The sequence below is a fragment of the Helianthus annuus genome, chromosome 7, assembly GCF_002127325.2.
Source record: "Helianthus annuus cultivar XRQ/B chromosome 7, HanXRQr2.0-SUNRISE, whole genome shotgun sequence".
NCBI classification, from domain to species: domain Eukaryota; kingdom Viridiplantae; phylum Streptophyta; class Magnoliopsida; order Asterales; family Asteraceae; genus Helianthus; species Helianthus annuus.
In genome coordinates, this window is record NC_035439.2 from 129,689,988 (window position 1) to 129,709,925 (window position 19,938).

Here is a 19,938-nt window from a genome sequence, read left to right on the forward strand (position 1 = left end):
AACCAGAGAAACCCTAATTCTAGCAAACCCTATTCCATGCAACCTTTCGCAAACATATAGTAAACCTGGTTATTCAAGATCCTATAGTGATCGATAAACCAAGAGAACTATACACCACGTTAGACTGACACAGATGTAAGGCGGCGATTGAAACAGAAACGAAAAGAAAACCCTAGATGAAATTTGATCAAACCTGCTAACGAGTTCGTTATAGAGATTAGTGGGTTAATCCCTAATCACAGACTCTTGTACAGAGAATTACGAAAGAAATCTGAGGATTCATGAGGATCAAAAATCGCCAAGCTAGAGAGAGAGCTTTATCTTTTCATTTTGAGTTGCGCCAAAACATGTTGGTATTTGCCACATTTGTCACAATCAAAGGTCAACATCATAAGGATTAATCTGTAAACAGGCTCGTCAATGCATTAGAGTGTATTGCAATGTTAAAAAATTGCACCAAGAAAAATTAGTAGATACAATTTATGTGTCTTTGATCACAATGATGTGTTTTAAAAAACAAAGTTCTGATCAAAGCCTTTTTTATCAATTTTTTAAGTACATTCTCCTTATTAGAAATGCTTGGGCGTAACAATTCTGATACATATACTGATACATATACGTAGTTATATACTTGACATATTTTTTTAAATGACAAAAAGTTACTTTAAAAAACCACTTCTAATTGAATATTGAATAATGCAATAACAAAGTATTTAACTTCCACACTGTTTAAAATTCAAATAAGATTATGGATTAACTTGTAATTCTACCAAAGATTAAGGATTAACTTGTAGTTCTACCATAACGATTAAGATAATATTTCTTTTGTAATATCATTATGGTAACCACTACTAATTCCCTTTTCGCAACTTCTCCTTCATCCATTTTTCATTCACTTTTATATGTTTCTTCTCCAAGGTTCCATACCTTCCAAACAAAAAATAACATACCAATCAAGCCGCTTTCACAATTTTTTTAAATAAAAACCAACAAACACCAAGAAAATCATAAGAGGAAGGATGCTGAGAATAGGAAAGTGGCCTAACCTTACTCTTTAAAAACTGGGTTTAATATTTACTAGTATAGGCTTAAAGTAACGGGTTGCTCGTGCAAACCATGGCATGGCTATGAATCCGCCCCAGCGTAAGCGGATCACTATCTGCTCCATTAGCCAGTCGGACCATGAATCCTTTTGAACCGTCGTCACCAACCCTTATCCAAACAGTTGTGTCCCATGGGGTAAACAAACATTTAACGACAATAGAAATACATCACAATTAGTAAACATTATATCTTTTTATCAAAAAAAAATTGAAATTCAGTGAGAATATGGAAAACCTTCAGTGTGGTCCAACGACAAACATGCATTAACCAATATATTAAAAACGTGGAAAACCTTCTGTGTGGTCTAACCATACTCTGAAACTCTTTCCTGTATCCGAAATAATTGCGTTTATAATATGCATGAATGCATGATTAAAATCACACATCATTTACTAAAACATTTGCATACATATTAACAATTACCGTAATTATTATTATAATTCTAAAAGACTAAAACAAAACACTATAAACATGAACACCATAAATTAGACAACATAAATCTCAATAAACAATAGAAGAAAAACGTAAATCACCATTGCAACGATGGCGCCAAAGGATTTTGATATGATATCCAATACGGTATATGTTCGAAGGATTCTTAATTTCTGTTTATGAATGATTCACGAAACATTCCCGAGATTAATTAGAAAGTTTATCAATCCTTGGACTGGTCTAATTTGACTTTGGTTTCTTGATCGGATTGTTGTGAGTAAAATAGGGGTTGAATTTTTGGGGTCATTAGCGAAACATAAGTGGCCAAAGATGAGTGTGGTGGGGTTTTTATACGGCGTTAAAGGGTGGCATACGACGTTGAGTCGGCGGATGGAGTTGATGCAGCGGTTGAGTTCTGTGTTTGTATGAAACCGTGAGTGGATTGTTTGTTCAAGATGTGGAAAACAAATGGGATGTAGGCACCGTTTCGAAAACGGTGTAATTCTTTTACCGTACTCCGAAGTGATGCGTCGATTCATAAAATAGATTTAAGCACCAAATCAACTTCAAGTTATCCTAATATCCAAAAATGAACCGTCGCCATTGGTTTAACATTGCTTTGCATCCAATGACTTTCTAAGGGACATCACTTTTGAGCAAAATAAACGTAACCCAATTGCTATTTGATATTATATGATAGGGTGTGAGTAATATGAACTAAAAGGTGTGTGACTTTTAAACAAATAAGACATAACTCAAGTTGCTAATTGTATAAGAGTATAATTAGACTTTTTAATTCGTTCTTGTGTTACTACAAGACTAATAAACTAGCTGGGTTATTTATCCTAGTTAGTTTATTCTTGTTTATTTTTCACTTTATAATTTTAATATAAAGTTTTATATTTTCGGGGTGTTATATATTTCTTGCTGATAAAATGTTTTTAAACATGTTTCAGGTGATTAACAATCTAAATAAGAGTTGTGATACGACACCGAAAGGCTTAAAGGAGTGAATTATTTTATCAATTAAATTAAGAAATGTTGTTTTATGTATTGGGGTTTATCCCATAATAAAGCTACCTTTGTAAAACATGAGTTTTATTCCTATTTGTTATAAATAAAAATTCCGATGTTTTATAAACTCTAATATTTTTCCTAACTCACGATCCTAATGAAATTTCCGCTGCGATATTTTAAAAATAACCATCGGTACCATTTAACTGTTTACGACCCCCGTCCAGAGTGTAGTCGAGGATTGTGACATTAACTTGCATATTTTTAGGTTTCTATCATTAAAAACTAACTAATGACCGCACGAGTAATAATTCACTAGTTATACACTTATAGTGACTTTCATAGTTCCTAACATGTTTAGATCCTTAGATGAACGTTGATATCCAAATTTACCTTTTTTTTTCAGTATTTTTTTACCATCAAATACAACTTAATCGATATATACTTGCATGAATTTAAGCCTACACCATATATATGAGAAGCATTGGCGAAGCTTGATCCCCCGTTTTTTTTTTCCGAAACTAGGGGAGGGGGGGGGAGGGCGAAAACGTATATATCTAAAAATTTCTATACGAAGTTACTGTTCATAACACTAAGCATCGAAAAGTTCGGGGAAGGCCGCCCCAAGTAAGCTGCTCCCCTGATGAGACGTAATCATCTTAATGTCAATGTCACTAGACAATAGGAATCCAAATTTACCTTTTTTTGAAAGACAAGTTTCTTTTATTCTCTGTTGTATGTGTGACTTGAATCCAAGACCTTCCTCTTTCAAGGTGTTTAAAGGCTTTACCTTTATCAATGGGCTACCACCCCATAGTTTTTTTTTTTTTTTTCCAAAAGGGTGTTGGTGGAAAAGTTATTTACCAAAATGGGTGATTTGAAAAATAATTACTAAAATTCGGTGTTTTTCTACATTTCTTTATTTTTAACTAATATGTTATAATTCTTCTATTTTTATTTAATAAACCTATCACATTTGTATTCTTTTCTTCCATCTAACTCATTATATAGATTTTTTTAACTAACTTATTAATTATTATATATTTTTTCTTTTTTTATAATGAAAACCATGTTAAAACAAACTAAGATCATTGAATTCATTTTATTTTTAAATGCTAATACCCTACCTCTCATCTACTGTTTTAATTTATTTTTAGAGTAATTTTTCATTTACTATTGTCCGTGTAGTTGATTACCAATTCAAATGAAAACCCATAATATAGTGTTTCCTAAAGTTACATAAATTTTATTAACAACCAGTGGGCAAAATATTTACGTAGATTGATTGGTTCATAATTTTATTGGCCAACTCGATACTTATTATTATTTTTTATTATCAACTTATTTTTAATAGTCACGAACAACATTTATTTCATTCAGTTAATGTAAACATGAACACATGTCTCGTTTACAAAAAAGAAAACCATGTTTGTGTTTGATTGTTTGTTCAATTAAAGTTAAATAAATGAACATGAACGTGCTACTTTAGTGATCGTTTACATCTCTAAAATTAGAATGATTTAGCTTACATAACTGTGAAAGGAAATAAAAGAAAAGGCGTTAAGAAAAAAGAATTATATTTCGGTTGGTTAAAAAGTAAATACAATATAAAGAGTAACTGTTTGGAGAAAATAAATTAAAAACATATTAGGTTAATTAAAAAAAGAAAAAATATTATAGATTAGTTAATAATAAAGAAATAAGAAATAACACTCATTTTAATAATTTTTTTTAAAAATCACCCATTTTGGTAAATATTTTTTCCACCCTCTTCAATTTAGAAAAAAAAAATCATTACAAACCATCTATTTTGATAATTATTTTTCAAATCACCCATTTTATTAAATATTTTTCCCACCAACACTTTTTTGGAAAAAAACTCCACCAACCTTTTGGTGAATCCAAATTTACCTATATCCTCGAACACATCAACGCCAACTTTTCTATATTGTGCAATGCAATGATGCATCATATTTTTCCTATATTATTATTCTCGAGTTAAATGCCATTTTAGTCTCTGTGATTTGGATCATTTTAACAGTTTAATCCAAAGGTTTCATTTTTAATATGTGGGTCCAAAAAAGTTTCACAGTTGCCATTTTAGTCCACTTGGTTAACTTCATCCATTTTTTCTATTAACGAGAAGGCCAATTTAGTCATTTTGTATGTAATTCTGTTAACTAAAATGACAATTCAGCCATATAAAATGACCGAATTGGCCTTCTCGTTAACAGAAAAAATGGATGAAGTTAACCCAGTGGACTAAAATGGTAACTGTGAAACCCTTTTGGACCCACAGGTTAAAAATAAAACCTTTGGACTAAACTGACAAGATGACCCAAACCAAAGGAACTAAAATGTCATTTAACTCTATCATTCTCCTAATAAACTTGAAAACTAAAGAGACATTTAATTTTCCTATATTATTATTCTCCTAATAAACTAAAGAGACATTACCCTACATATATAAAAACCAAATGGGGGAATAGTGTTAGGCAGTTGCCTGACACTCCCCCATTGGACCAACACGTTTATTGTTTTATATCCATTTTAAAATTACATTTTTGCCCCCAGTTCAAAATAAAATTACGTTTTTGCCCCAGCTCAAAATAAAATTACGCTTCTTGTCCCCATCTCAAAATTACGATCTTGTCCTCAATTCAAAATTACGACTTTGCCTGGCACTCTCCCATTGGACAACCAGTTTATTATTTTATATCCATTCTAAAATCACGTTTTTGTCCCTCTCTAAAATTACGGTTTTGCTCCCAGTTCAAAATAAAATTACGTTTTTGTCCCCAGCTCAAAATTATGATTTTTCCCTCTATTCAAAATAAAATTGTGGTTTTGCCCTCAGCTCAGAATTACCTTTTCGCCCCCAGTTCAAAATAAAATTTTGTTTTTGCCTCCACTTAAAAATTACGATTTTGTCCTCTGTTCAAAAGTGTGATTTTTCCCCGTTTAAAAATTGTGATTTCGCTCTCAATTCAAAATTACGTTTTTTCCCCAGTTCAAAATAAAATTATGTTTTTGTCCCCAGCTCAAAATTACGATTTTCCCTCGGTCAAAATAAAATTGTGCTTTTGCCTCAAGCTTAAAATTATGATTGTGCCCTTAGTTCAAATTTATATTACGTTGTTACCCCAAGTTAAAAGTTACGAATTTGCCTCTGTGAAAATTTACAATTTTTCCCCAGGTTTAAATTTACAGTACTGCCATTACTTTAGCTTTTGTCAAATTACGATTTTACCCCAGTCAAAAATTACAACTTTCCCTCAGTTAAAAATTACAATATTGCCATTGTTTTAGTTTTTTTATCAAAACTATAAAAATGTTTTGTTTTAATTGGTTGACTTGATTTAATTGTTTTTCGTGTCAATGAGCTGACTAACACTCATTTATTATTCGGTTATCGCTCCATAATGCAGACGGGGCACTAACTAGTTATATTTTTATTTCATATGGTAAATAAATAGTCTTTTGTGCATGTGCGGCATGACATGTCCTATGACTCCTACCTCTAAAATTCTAGTACCAACCACGTGAAGCTACGTGCTTTCAATAATCTTTGAAACTAGGGGTTATGCTCCGCCCGCGTTGCGGGGCACTAAGCCGAATATTTCTCTATCATAATATGTACGTCCATGTTTTGACTACCTGTACATACTAATTATAACACGATCTCAAAAAAATTACACTGACTCAACCAAATAAATTAAAACACTATCATACTTTTGCTTAAGAAAAACAAAAACGATAGAAAAACTATAACTTTAAACTAAGGGCAAAATTGTAATTTTTCAGGATAAATGAGCGTGTGCCCGGAAGTCGCCTGACACGAATAAAAATTACACCGAGTCAAACAATTAAAATAAAGCACCACAACAATTTTCTCAAAGAAAAAAAAAACTAAAACGATGGCATGTCTGTAATTTTACACTGGGGACAAAATCTTAATTTGACTGGGAAAGCAAAGAAAAACGATGCGAAAAATTTAAATTTAAATTAAGGACCAAATCGTAATTTTGCTGGGAGGGAAAAAAATAAAAATAATGGCAAAACTGTAAATTTAAACGGGTCAAAATCGTAATTTTAACCGAGGGCAAAATTGTAGTTTTTAGTTAGAGGCAAATGCATAATTTTATTTTGAACTGGGGATAAAAACGTAATTTTGAAATGATAGCAAAATCGTAATTTTAAAGCGGTGATAAAATCGTAAAATGGTTGGGCCAATGGTGGAGTCCAGGCAGCTGCCTGGCACTACTCCTCCATCTGCTGTCTGTAGTTATACGCTGGGGGCAAAAGCGTAATTTGTATGGGTAAGCAAACAAAAACGATGAAAAAAATGTAAATTTAAGTTAAGGCTAAAATCGTAATTTACCTTGAGAGGAAGAAAACAAAACTATTGGCGAAACTGTAAATTTAAACGGGTAAATTCATAGTTTTGAACCGAGGGTAAAATTGTAATTTTTCATCAGGGGCAAAAGCATACTTTTATTTTGAACTGGTAGTAAAAGCGTATTTTAAACTGATAGCAAAATCGTACTTGGAAAAAAATTGTAAATTGGTTTAGCTCAAAAAGAAAAAAAAGACAAAAAGTAAGAAAAAAATAATATTATTGCACTGTTCATCCGTTTTGCTAAATGTTACAGAGTTAATTAATTAATTTCAGAATTTTAACCGAAACACGTATTAAAACCTATACATAGAAGCAACCTCTTAGTGCATATGTGAGTTGTAAGTTGGGCTTTGGGAGTTTTTCAAAAAAAAAATGGAAATTTTCCTTTTTAACCCTAAAGTTTTATATTTGACAATTTAAGTTTAAACTTGTAATCTTTTTCTTTTTAACCCTAAAGTTTTAATCTTTGATAATTTACCCTAAAATTTTAATCTTTGACAATTTAACTTTACAATTTTTAATCTTTCTTTCTTTTTTAACCTAAAGTTTTAATCTTTGACAATTTAAGTTTAAAGTTTTAATCTTTGGTAATTTAACCCCTTTGATTAATTTGATTTTTTACTTCTAATTCAAACGTTTCCATCTTTTGCGATTTAACCACTTTGATTTTTTTTACTTATGTGTTGTAATTTTGGCTTTGGGGGGTTTTTCAAAGAAAAAATGATTATACATATGGTTGTTGTAACCTTGGCTTTGGGGTTTTTTAAAAAAAAATTTTGATTTTTTTATTTTTCACCCAAAAGTATTTCATAAATTACTTTTAACCCAAAACTATTTGTTTTTTTTACTTTTAACACAAAACTTTTTATCTTTTGCAATCTATCCTCACAATTTTTTTACTTTCAATTTTGGTCCTTTATAGTTTTCATTTTCCGCAAATTTTTCGCTTTATGATTCGTTCTGAATTTTGTGACTTAAAACATCGCAACGTGCGTCTATGGTTTAGCATTTTTCACGTTTCGTTCTAAACTTTGCGAGTTAACACGACGCAACGTGCGTGTGTGGGTGAACGTTTTTACATCGTCTATTTTTTCCCGTTTGACAGGTTCAACATAACGTGTGCGTCCTAAATCGACTTAGTTATAATTAAAGAATCCCCGCCGCATTGCGGCGGGTCGTAATTCTAGTTCGATTTTATTTTATGTCCAAGTTATTTATACTTTGAAAAAAAATAATAATATTAATTTATTTAATATGCTCAAAGTCAAAACTTGCATGAAGGCCCCACTGTTTAGGTAAACTACGGGCCAGCCCTTTTCATTAAATGTTTTTTTTTCTTCTTGAAATTGGCGCCAACAACATTTGCGCCACTTCTTGCGACAAAATTACAAGCTGACAACACACGTCCCTGGCCCCCCTTGCATGCGAGTTACGTTCGGTTATTTTTGTCTATTTGTGTCATCACTATTGGTTAGTAATTTGATTTCTTTTCGGAAGGAATGGGTGGCTCGGGTATTCATCTAACTTTGACTGTTATGAAGGAGGGAAAATATTTGCTCGATTGAGGGTATCCCAGAACAGTGGCGGAACTAGAACATTAACTCAGGGGTATCCCAAAATTTTTTTTTTTTACCGTGCAATCATACAATATTAAAAAAAAACGACAATAAATAAATAAAGTAAAAGAATTACCTAATAGATTTGTCCTCTTCTTTTTTTCATAGCTTGAAATCGTTCCATCACATCTTCGTCTTTTACTTCACGAAGAAAATCCTTTTCGACCGCACAAACCATAGCATTGTTCAAATATTCTTGGCCCATTCGATTGCGTAAATCCGTCTTGACAAGCTTCAATTTCGAAAAACATCTTTCAACGGTTGCGGTTGCAACCGGTACAAGCAAAGCTAACTTAACTACCCGATAAACTATAGGACAAGAAATATGCGTTCCCGTTTCAACCATAAGACGCGCAAGATCACTTATTCCATTCAAGTTGTCAAAGTTATCATCATCGCTTATTGTGTGACGAAATGACTCAATATCACCCAAAAGAGTCCCTATTTCTTGTGTAGTAAAATCATCCGGGTACATCTTAGCAAACGCCAATGTCTTCGATGGATCAAACTTAGAAAAACCGTTAGAAGGATTTAAACCCGACATATCTTTTATCAAAGTAGTTGTTACCTCACTAAATCGACTTCCTAATTCTTGAATTTGCATGTCTAAAACCTCATTAAAAATTCTTGAATTTGCATGTCTAAAACCTCATTAAAAATGTCAACCTCAAAATGATGTCGATTTGTAATGACATTCTTTCGGTTTCTTGGGTTACCATAACTTTCCGACATGTCCAACATTGTAATGTTATATTTTTTACAAAAGGAAGTCACTTTTTCCAACATCGGCTCAAACCTATTTTGTCTTAAAGCATTTAATGCTCGTTTTGTACCATTTATCAAGTTGGCCGCTTCTAATAAATCTTTACCTTTTTGTTGAAGGTGTTTTGAAAGAGCATTTGTGTAACTTAATATATCTCCCATCAAATGCATATAAAAAACAAACTCGAGTTTTTTAAAATACGATAGAATACCTTTTGCATTTGTTCGTTGTTGACTGCAATCTCCATCTTCTTTAACATATTGGAGTACGGTCACAACTTCCGGAAACAATCTAAGCAAACTGATGATGGTTCTATGATGTGAACCCCATCGCGTATCACCGGGTCGTGCTAGGGAAACCTCTTGGTTTAATCCTTTACCCGTTTTAATTTCACCTTCAAGTAATTCTTTTTCCACTCTAGCCTTTTTTTCCTCCCTTAACATATCTTTTCGTTTGCAAGAAGCTGAAACCGTAGTGACAACCATGGAAAGGAACTCATAGAAAGTTTTGACACCGCTATGTTTTTTTGCAACAGCCACAATAACCAACTGAAGTTGATGAGCAAAACAGTGGATGTAATGTGCTGACGGGTTATCTTTCAAAATCAACGCTTTTAATCCATTAAATTCTCCCCGCATGTTGCTTGCACCATCATAACCTTGCCCTCTCACCTAAAACAAAAAAGAATTATAACATAAAAAAATGATTATTACAATAAATAATGTAAAGAATCTATGAATTTTATTACTTACTTGCTTTACGCTTAACTGGTTGCTTGCTAATAAATCATCAATGGCTTCTTTAAGAGTTATAGAAGTCGTGTCTTTCACATGAACAATTCCGATTAAACTCTCTCTAACAGCCCCAAGTTTATCAACAAATCTAACAACTACAGCCATTTGCTCCTTTAAAGAAACATCACTAGATTCATCTACCAACAACCCAAACACATCATCTTTAATTTCTGAACAAATGCTTTTTGTTACTTCCTTTGAAAAGCATTCAATAATCTCCTTTTGAATCTTTGGCGATGTCAGTTTATTGTTCTTTTTTGCGTTCCCTAATGTGTACTTTCCAATTTCCGGGTGGTTAGTACTAATCAAGTTTAACACCGAAAGAAACATACCTTGAGAATTAGATTCTTCCGACTCATCATGGCCACGAAAGGGTAAAGAGTTTTCTAAACAAAATCTAGCACTCATAACGGAACCAAGTAATCGATAATAGTTTGCAATCATTTCTTCTTTAGTCAACTTCTTTATATTCTCATCCATATGTTTCTTTTGATTCATGAGATTATGACATTTTTGTGCCGCCTTTAAATGATGACTATCAACATTCCCGACATGTTCCTTTAATGACCCCTTTTTACTCCAATCACAAAAGCCTTTAGAACTAGAAGACCATGTATCTCTTCCGCCTTGATTACCAACATCTTCTTTAAACAAGTAACAATATAAACAATATACTTTGTCTGCTTTGATACTATACTCTAACCAACTACAATCATTAAACCAACTAACAACAAAACGTCTTTTTTTTCCATAACAGTCTTTAACGGGAAACTTATGACTACGAGGTTGAAAAGCCCCTTTAACAAGATATGACCTTCTTATGTCATCTATTTGATTTGGGTGATAACTAGTAATAGGTGGCCTATCATGTGGATCCGAAGGAAGATCATTCAAATCAATAATACCTCGTGTTGTTGGAATTGAAGTTGTAGGATTATCATTATCAACATTCGGACTTGCATCAACGTCGTCATTTGCTTGGATATTCTCATTATCAACATTCGGACTTGCATCAACGTCATCATTTGCTTGGATATCATTACCAACATTCGGACTTGAGTCATTATCGTTAATTTCTTCGTATTTTCTTTTGAAAAAATTCCCAATTAAAGCTTGTTTTTTGGATTTTGTTTTCGTCATCGCTTCAAAGTTCAAATAACAATAAAAGTTCAAATAACAATAAAAGTTCAAATAACAATCAAAGTTCAAGTAACAATTATCAAACAATATGTTGGAAAAATTGAAACATTATCAAATATCAATCATCAAATAACAAGTAACAATTATCAAAACAATATGTTGGAAAAATTGTCAAACAATATGTTGGAAAAATTATCAAACAATCAAATAACAAGTAACAATTATCAAACAATATGTTGGAAAAATTGAAATCAAAACAAACCTGCTGAACAGGTCCGAAGTTCCAGTTATCGCCCGTACTTCCGTGTTCGTCAATCGTCACTTCGTCTTCGTTCAATGATCGCCCGGCCTGCCCGAAGTTCCAGTTATGTTCGATTTTTTCCTTCAATCTTGCCTCTATGGCTCTATGTTCGTTCAGTCGTTCGTATGATGAGAATGTAGTCGACGTTTGATATGCCGCCCAAAATCATTAAGGAATTGGAGTCGACGTTCTTGATCTGATGAGAATTGCAGTTGGGCTTTTAATACTTTATTGGGCTCATTAGTCATTAGGTATTTAGGTTGCTATTATTCATAATTGGGCTCATTCAGTCATTCGGTTGCTGTTATTTGGGCAATTGGGTTGTTAAATTTTTGGGTTGTTAAATTTTTTGAGGGGTGTCCTCGTTTTTGTTCAGGGGTGTCCTATATATAAAAATCAGAAAAAAAAAAAATTTACACTTCTAGTAAAAAGTTGAGCCGTAGCCCGAGCTCCGCCCCTTAACCCTTCAGGTCCGCCCCTGTCCCAGAATGCTTATCCGATGATTTAATTAGTTGTTAAAAAAACTTTTGTCTATTTCTTTTCAAATTTTTTTCTTTTACATATTAACAAGAATCCGTAGAAACTATAAACTTTTGTCTATTTCTTTTCAAAAAAAAAAAAAAAAACCCTCCACCAACCATCATTTCAACATACAGAAATCAAAAGTAATATTTTTATGTCCTGGTTTTTTCTGTGCACCTTTAAAACTTTTATGAGTTTGTATGCTTCATAGCTTTAAAGTATCATAAATACCTTCAATTCGACTTGTACCTTCTAATATTTATTGTGGGCCATTTGATTATGTATAAGGTATTCAAGAGTTAAACATTCAAATAACGGGACTAATCTTGAGGCTAATTAAATTCAAACATCAGTTGACCTTAGGAAATTTACAAGTTCAACTAATAATAAGCTAAATATGTTTTCAATTAGTTTTTTTTTTTTAACGGCTAATGTTACTCTTTCACACCCATAATTCTAACCAATTCTCCCTTGTTCATGTTGAAATATGAGACCTCTATGTGCCTCTATCAAGTGGGCTAGCCCAAATTTGCAGTTTTCAATTAGTATAACTCAAAAACTAGGGTTAAGTTAAACAAAAATAAACAAACATTAAACCAACTTATAGGAATAAACATATTAAATTGATAATAATCTGGGTTAGTGTGTGGTCTTTAAACAGAACACAATTTATGAGTGCTCTCATTCAGATTAATTGTTCCAAAAAGATATTGTGTGGTGGTAAGTTGTCTTCACTTTATCCTAAAGACGAAGAGTTCAAATCCAGTAAAATAAAGATTTTAGAGCATGTTGGTTTTTCGTTAAAAAAAATAAAATTAAGTGCTTAAGGGTGAGAGGGGCGTCTTCGGGGAGGGCAAGCGGGGAGGGGTTTCGCCGAATTGGGGGGTGCCGCCGACCTGTCGGTGAGTTAGAGAGAGGGTAAGAGGGCGGTAGCGGCTCACCGAAGAGAGAGGGAGGAGAGAGAGAGGGAGTGACCAATCAGGTATTTTCTTTCTTTTTTTTTTTTTTTTTTTTTTTAAAAAAAAACCAATTCACCTAAGAGGGGAGTGGCGCCATCAAATTGGGGTGTTAGGGGAGTTTAAGAGGGGACTTGACATGGCACACGGGGATTGGTTTGACGTAAGAGAGGGGACTCACCTATTAGGTGAGCACCCCCTTCACCCTAAGTAACTAACCTAACACACAATTTTATTAATGTTTAGTCAACGTCTCTTTTATTTAATTAAATCTTGCCGTTCTAATTTTTTTTATTTGACTTTTTTTTGGTCTCCTCTTTTCCTTTCCATCCCTTTCTTAATTAATTTGATTTACACTAACAAAATAAAAGACTATAAATAATAAAAGAAAACCAATCAAATAAGTTTTAACAAATTACAAAAGTCATAATCATTCATAGGGTTTCTCCTTTCTGTTTGAACATTTCACCCCAAATTCATCATATAACTTTCCGACAAATATTTTCAAACAAAATCTAGAGAGAGAGAGAGAGAGTACGTGTTAAAGAACCTGATGCGTGTAATCAGGTTTCTTCAACTCCTCATAATAATAATAATAACAACAATGTTTTTCAATTCAAATACCCATTAATTTTCATCTCATTCATATCCATATTTTGATCCCACTTCATCTTTTACAATCTGCATTGTCATATTTGGATATATTATTATTATATAACATTTTTCGGGTTCGAAGAAATCGAAGATGGAGGTGGTGAAATTGTTGTACATAGTCGTTGAGGACGATCAACATGTCGCGTTTAGGTACACGCGGCATGTTCTTCACAACACTTTGCAGTTGATGGGTTGCAAACCTCGTCACGCCTTCAAGGTAATTCACTCAATGTTAACAAATCTTTTGTTTTGTTAAATTTATTGTAGTAGAATGATACTTGTGTTTTCATGCAATGAATGAATTGGTTTGTTTTGATAGATTAGTCAAAGGGTTTTTGAGATCATGAGAGCAGAATGCTTAGGGGAAACTTTAGCTGCAATGGGTGTAATCAAAGCTGGAAAAGAGAATAATCAGTTAGATGAGGAAGGAGGAAGCATACCTTTTGAATCATACAAAAGACGAACCACGGTTGTCGTTAAACGGAGAAGATTCATAGATGTTGTTTGTGATGCTCTGGCTGAATACAAGTATGTTGGTCCTAAGCAGAGGGATGATTTGGTTTTAGCCTGCAGGTACCTTATCATATGATAACTTAATTTTTTTTTCCGGTTTATGGGCGCGTCTAGGTGAGTTGATATTCTTGGAGATTTAGAATTAAAGTTAAGGACTTTCAGGGGACGGTACATATATGTATTTGCGTTAGCGCTGCCCTTGCATGTTACCTTAATCGTGTCTTCGTGTCTCTATGGTGCTTTATTTGTTACTGTTATACATTTTCACCATTTTCAGTTAGGGGGGCGCGGTGCTCAAACCCTTGCCCTCGAGTACCCCTTACCCCCAGGCCAAACATGAAACACCGTCGGCGGTCCTGCAGGTAAGGCCCGGAGGGTAGGGGTGGGTTATGCATTTGCCAATGGTCTAAATTTGAGTGTATGGAGAGAGAGAGTGGGGTAAAATGGTGGGGTCCATGTTTTAGGGTAGTGGTGCCACTAAATCAGGTAGTTACCGAGTGACGTGGCGCAAGAAGATTGATAGGAGTTAAGGGTAGGGGGTCTGAGCACCCCTTTCCCCTTATCGGTAGCTTATTAATACTATATTTTTAGTACCTTTTGTTTCTACTATTTTGTAGCCGGTGCCTCACGGGTAGCAGCTTTGCTACGGGTGAGATTTTACTGGGCATGACTGTTATTGTTATAGGTGAGTTGATATTCTTTGCCTTGTTTGTGTTCTTCAGAATTAGAGAACGGAAGGGATCCGTGACAGTGCTGCTTTGCGGTACCAGTGGATGCGGTAAATCAACATTATCCGCTTTGCTGGTAAAATCCACGAGCCAATCTCGATCCGCTTCATAGATGGAATTTAATCCTTCAACTTAAATATGCAGGCTAGCAGATTAGGGATCACAACAGTTGTATCCACAGACTCCATTAGACACATGATGCGTAGTTTCGTCGACGAGAAACAAAATCCCCTACTCTGGTCTTCCACTTACCACGCAGGCGAGCATCTAGATCTAGTAGCCGTTTCCGAAGCCAAAGCCAAACGAAAAGCAAAGAAATTCAAGAATGGTTCGTTTGATGCTTCAACGTCACTACCCCACGAGGGCTTGACCACCGTTGACCTGATTAGCCCTAAGCAAATGGCGGTCGAGGGCTTCAAGGCACAAAGCGAAATGGTCATCGATAGTCTTGATCGTCTCATAACCGCATGGGAAGAACGAAAAGAATCAGTCGTCGTGGAGGGTGTTCACTTGAGCCTAAATTTTGTGGTATAATAACAATAACAACATATCTCAACATTTTTATTTTTATTTTTATTTTGGGTCATTGTTACTTTTGTTTGAATATGCAGATGGGATTAATGAAGAAACATCCATCAATCATACCATTCATGATATACATCGCGAACGAGGACAAACACATGGAAAGATTTGCGGTTCGTGCAAAGTACATGACGTTAGATCCCGCTAAAAACAAATACGTAAAGTACATAAAAAACATCCGAACAATCCAAGAGTACCTTTGCAACCGAGCAGACAAACATCTAGTCCCAAAAGTAAATAACACAAACGTCGATAGGAGTGTTGCTGCAATACACGCCACGGTTTTCAGCTGTTTAAGAAGACGCGAGACTGGCGAGCAACTTTACGATCCCGCAACTAACACGGTTTGTCTAGTCGATGAAGAGTTTAGAAATCAATGTGTGGCGGATTCGTTAAGCTCCAAGGGAATGTTTCAACTGATTCAACGACAAGGTTCTTCGAGGAATTTAATGGCGCTTTTGAATGATGATGGGTCGGTTGCAAAAGCGTGGCCGGTGCATTCTGTAGACGCTGATGGGAAACCGATTGTTGGGAATCCGGATTATGGACCGTTGCAGATTGGAAAAGCCGAACCGGTTAACCTCCAATTTGGTAACTTTGGAATTAGTGCTTGGCCGACTGACCTCGGGTGCACTAGCCAGGCTAGTAGCGTTGTCGATGAGCCACGAGGCGAGCTTACTGATAATGGTAGTCGGTATCATTCGTCGTGTTGTAGTTCACCTAAGGCTTCTGATGGACCTTCTAAAGAGGTAAATTTCATTTTTGTTTAAAACTATCAAAAGTAAACCAAAATGTGCAATCTTTATCGATCGCGTTCTTGCTTGTCGTATGAGTTTCAGTTGAAGGAGGAGCAATCGGTGTACGAAAGCGATGAAGAGGGAGATGATAATCTTGAGGTGGATAGCGATGAGGATCTTAGTGATAACGCCAAAGAGCATATGCATGAAGAGGTACCGCTGTACCTTATGGGGCTGCAAACGAACCAAACGAACATGAACAAGACATTGTTTGTGTTTGTTTGTTATGTGTTCATGAACACTTACAGAACGAGATTTTATGTTTGTGTTCGTTTGTTAATTTTAGGCAATGAACGCAAACGAACACAAATAAACACAAACAAATGTTCATGAACATAAATGAAAACAATGAACACAAATAAACGCTCATGGACAGAATATATAATACACTTATACTTTAAATATTTTATTTGTCGAAATATTGAATCATTTAAATAAAATATAAAAACTGAAAACACTAATGAACTCTCAAACACAAACGAACACGTTCATGTATATAAATGAGTGAACGTGGCCTCTGTTAATGTTCGTTCATATAACCAAACGAACAAAATTTTCTTGTTTGTGTTCATTCATTTATTAAACGAACGAACACAAACGAACTTCCCGCCGAAGGATTCATGAACTGTTCGCTAAACGTTCTAACCCTTTTTTAAATGCAGATGGAAGGTTCGGTGGATGATGAGTCGACAAAATCCGATGAGGAATACGATGATCTTGCAATGCAGGATATTCAAGAAAAGGGTTACTTCACCGATGACGAATTCGACGAAAAGCGTAATCTTGCTTCCCCGAAGAATACTAACCACCATGGCGACACGTACAGTCGAAATCTAGACCGTTTCTTAAGAGCTAAACGCGAGCCAAACCCAGACCTGGTGCACGACAACCCGAGTGTCATCAAAGAGAAGCGACTCGTGACATCTGGAAACCTTAAAGTCAAAAGACGGTCTCATAGCATTTCATGTTTCGGCAAAGGCGGGCCACTGAGCCCGACCCTTTTGAGGGTCGCTACTACATTATCGATCGATCATCCTTAAGCTTTGGTTTTATCGGTTGTCACGTTTGTTAACTCGAGACGTTAAGTGACTTTGTGTGTGATGTTTCGTGATTCGTCTAGCAAGTTGTTTAGTTTAGATCGTTTACTAGATTAGCGAAAAATTCAGGGTTAGCGCCGCATTTAACCACAAAGCTTAAAAGTCTAATCGCTTCTTCCGTGCGATTCGATTCACATAAACCCGCGATAACCATGTTATACAAACGCACATCACCAAACAATCCTTTCTTCTCCATTGCTTTAAGCAATCCAACCGCATCGTCAAACTCGCCCTTTTTACAACACCCGTTAACCAAATCATCGAAAACGTCACAACCCAAATCAATACCTTTCCGTTGCAACTTCTCCGCCAACTCCTTCGCGGCCCCCATCTCCCCAATCCCGCAAATCCCACTAACCAAAACACGATACGTTTCCGCATTCGGTACAACGCTTCTCGCAACCATGTTATCGAAAACTTTAAACGCACACTCCATCTTCCCCAACTTACAATACTTAACAACAACCGCGTTCCACAAATGAATTTCCGCATTCAAACCCTTATCGCACATCTCCGCGATCACCCTCTCCGCGTCCGCAACCTTCCCACCGTTCAAAAACCCGTCGATCAAAAACTTATACGTATCCGAATTACGCTCCACCCCTCCTTTCGCCATCAACTCCAACACCACCTCCAACTCTTCAAACTCCCATCGTTTACAACACGCGTCAACCAACGTATTAAACGTAACCACATTCGGTCCAACACCCTTACGCATACCCCGTTCGACCAATTCTCTAGCGCTTCTAATCTCCCCATTCTTACACAACCCATCCACCACAACAGTCAAAGTATAAACCGAAACATTCACACCCGAATCCATCATTCGATCCAAAACCGCTAAACACAACCCGAATCGCCCGCTTCTCATAAGCCCAATTAAGTAAACTAAACACATACTTTCACTAATCACAATCCCATTATTTCTCATGTATTCTAAAGTCTCTAAACCCGCATCGAATTTTTGAACATCCGAGTAAACTTTAAACATTAAATTAAACAACTTTGAAACAATTCTTGAATTGAAACATTGATCCACAGGAACATCAACAGGAACATCTACAGGAACAGGAACATAGTACCTGAGGTTTTGGTCATTTGCTAATGAATTTACAAGATTCTTGGCTTCTTGGAATCTTTTTGACTGGATTAACCTGCAAATAAGTGTTGCGTAGTGTTCAATGTGGATGTTGAAGGGGATTAGTGATGGGTTTTGGGTGATGATGGTGAATAATGATAAGCATTTGGGGGTTTTTATATGTGGGTCTGTGAGGATAAGTTTGACTGTGTGGGGAGTGAGAGTGGAGAGGACGGTGGGGAGGGTGGTGGTGGTGGTGGTTGTGGTGGCGGAGATGATGGTTTCGGCGAGGATACGGTGGGGTTGGGTGGTGATTTTTTTTAGTGTTTTGAGGTCTTGGAGAATTGTTTGGATTGACATCTTGTTTGATGAGATCGGAAGATTTTTCATTTTTTATTTGAGTTATATTAGTGTTGGGCCAACTGTGTTTATGGGCTGGGGTTGATCTAGTGATCATGGAGCATTGGAAGTTCGTATACATATAAGAAAAGTTTAGCTAAAATATAACTTAATTTATGGCAAGGAAAAGTTTGGTATCATTTCTGCTGGTTACAGTATTGGTACTTGTTATAGTAATAAAAAATAAAATTCAGAAAAATAAAGTCATGATGTGTCTAAAAGAATATCAACATGTGTTTTATATCAGTTGAAAACCATAAAAACAAATATTGTACCACTTCAGATAGGGATGACAAAAACCCGAGCCTGACGGGTATACCCGAAACCCGAAGCATTTGGTACGGGTATACCTGATACCTGACGGGTATTGGGCCGGGTATGGCTATGGAAAAAAATATTTCGTGGGTATGAGATTAGATAATACCCGACCCGATTACCCGAAACTGTATACCTGTTTATCCGAAATATATATCCGAAAAACCTTTAAGTTTTATATTCATTTTCCTATTGTTTAGTATTATTTCATTCTTATAACTTTATTATTTGAAAATAAAATTTTCATTTGAAATATATATTTTGATGACATTATTCATTTTTATATACTATGAAATACAAAATTATTTTCTATAGTATATTTACACTTTTAAATATATCAATGTTAGTATCCGCGAACAGTTGTCTTCTCACTATCCGGAATCCAATTAATATAATCATTATTGCGTGTAGATTATTTAAAGTATCTTTTTCTCTAGAAATTTCTCATCTAATTAGTTGCATTGAAACTTCTAAAAAATATACATGCAAATAAACAAAGTTTATCGTTATATAAAATATGGTGTGTGATGGTTCAGTGAGATTATATTAAGACCCCTAGTTGATTGTTGTCGTTTTCAAACCTTTCTTCCCACCACATCCGATTCATTGGTTTTTTTTTTTTTTTTTTTTTTTTTTTTTTTTTTTTTTTGTCACCAACTCACCATCTAATTTTCTTATATATGTGCTATACATATATAGAGTTTATATAAATTATAGAGGTATATGCTTATTAA

General features: G+C 34.9%; 3 protein-coding genes across 3 annotated transcripts; 1 reads left to right on the top strand and 2 right to left on the bottom strand.

Moving 5' to 3' along the window:
• Window positions 1-9,171: 9,171 nt before the first annotated feature.
• On the bottom strand, window positions 9,172-11,262 carry LOC110876362 (zinc finger MYM-type protein 1-like). The gene is made up of 2 exons (XM_022124534.1): window positions 10,081-11,262; window positions 9,172-9,999 (listed from the first exon to the last, which is right to left on the bottom strand). The coding sequence occupies exons 1-2, from the start codon at window positions 11,260-11,262 to the stop codon at window positions 9,172-9,174; spliced, it is 2,010 nt and encodes a 669-aa protein (XP_021980226.1).
• Window positions 11,263-13,074: 1,812 nt separating this feature from the next.
• Window positions 13,075-17,460, top strand: LOC110878695 (P-loop NTPase domain-containing protein LPA1 homolog 2). Its single transcript, XM_022127048.2, has 7 exons — window positions 13,075-13,912; window positions 14,015-14,268; window positions 14,931-15,012; window positions 15,081-15,464; window positions 15,548-16,267; window positions 16,358-16,468; window positions 16,978-17,460. Exons 1-7 carry the CDS (start codon window positions 13,787-13,789, stop codon window positions 17,353-17,355), a joined length of 2,055 nt encoding a protein of 684 aa, XP_021982740.1. The 5' UTR covers window positions 13,075-13,786; the 3' UTR covers window positions 17,356-17,460.
• Window positions 16,970-18,857, bottom strand: LOC110878696 (pentatricopeptide repeat-containing protein At2g28050). Its single transcript, XM_022127050.2, has one exon. The coding sequence runs from the start codon at window positions 18,848-18,850 to the stop codon at window positions 17,444-17,446; it is 1,407 nt and encodes a 468-aa protein (XP_021982742.2). The 5' UTR covers window positions 18,851-18,857; the 3' UTR covers window positions 16,970-17,443.
• Window positions 18,858-19,938: the final 1,081 nt, after the last annotated feature.

Coding starts and splice junctions, on each gene's coding strand:
- LOC110876362 (XM_022124534.1), bottom strand. CDS start 11,262: ATGACGAAAACAAAATCCAAAAAACAAGCTTTAATTGGGAATTTTTTC. Junction 10,000..10,080: donor ACCAGTTAAGCGTAAAGCAA/GTAAGTAATAAA, acceptor TTTTTGTTTTAG/GTGAGAGGGCAAGGTTATGA.
- LOC110878695 (XM_022127048.2), top strand. CDS start 13,787: ATGGAGGTGGTGAAATTGTTGTACATAGTCGTTGAGGACGATCAACAT. Junction 14,269..14,930: donor GATTTGGTTTTAGCCTGCAG/GTACCTTATCAT, acceptor TGTGTTCTTCAG/AATTAGAGAACGGAAGGGAT. Junction 15,013..15,080: donor CAACATTATCCGCTTTGCTG/GTAAAATCCACG, acceptor TTAAATATGCAG/GCTAGCAGATTAGGGATCAC.
- LOC110878696 (XM_022127050.2), bottom strand. CDS start 18,850: ATGTCAATCCAAACAATTCTCCAAGACCTCAAAACACTAAAAAAAATC.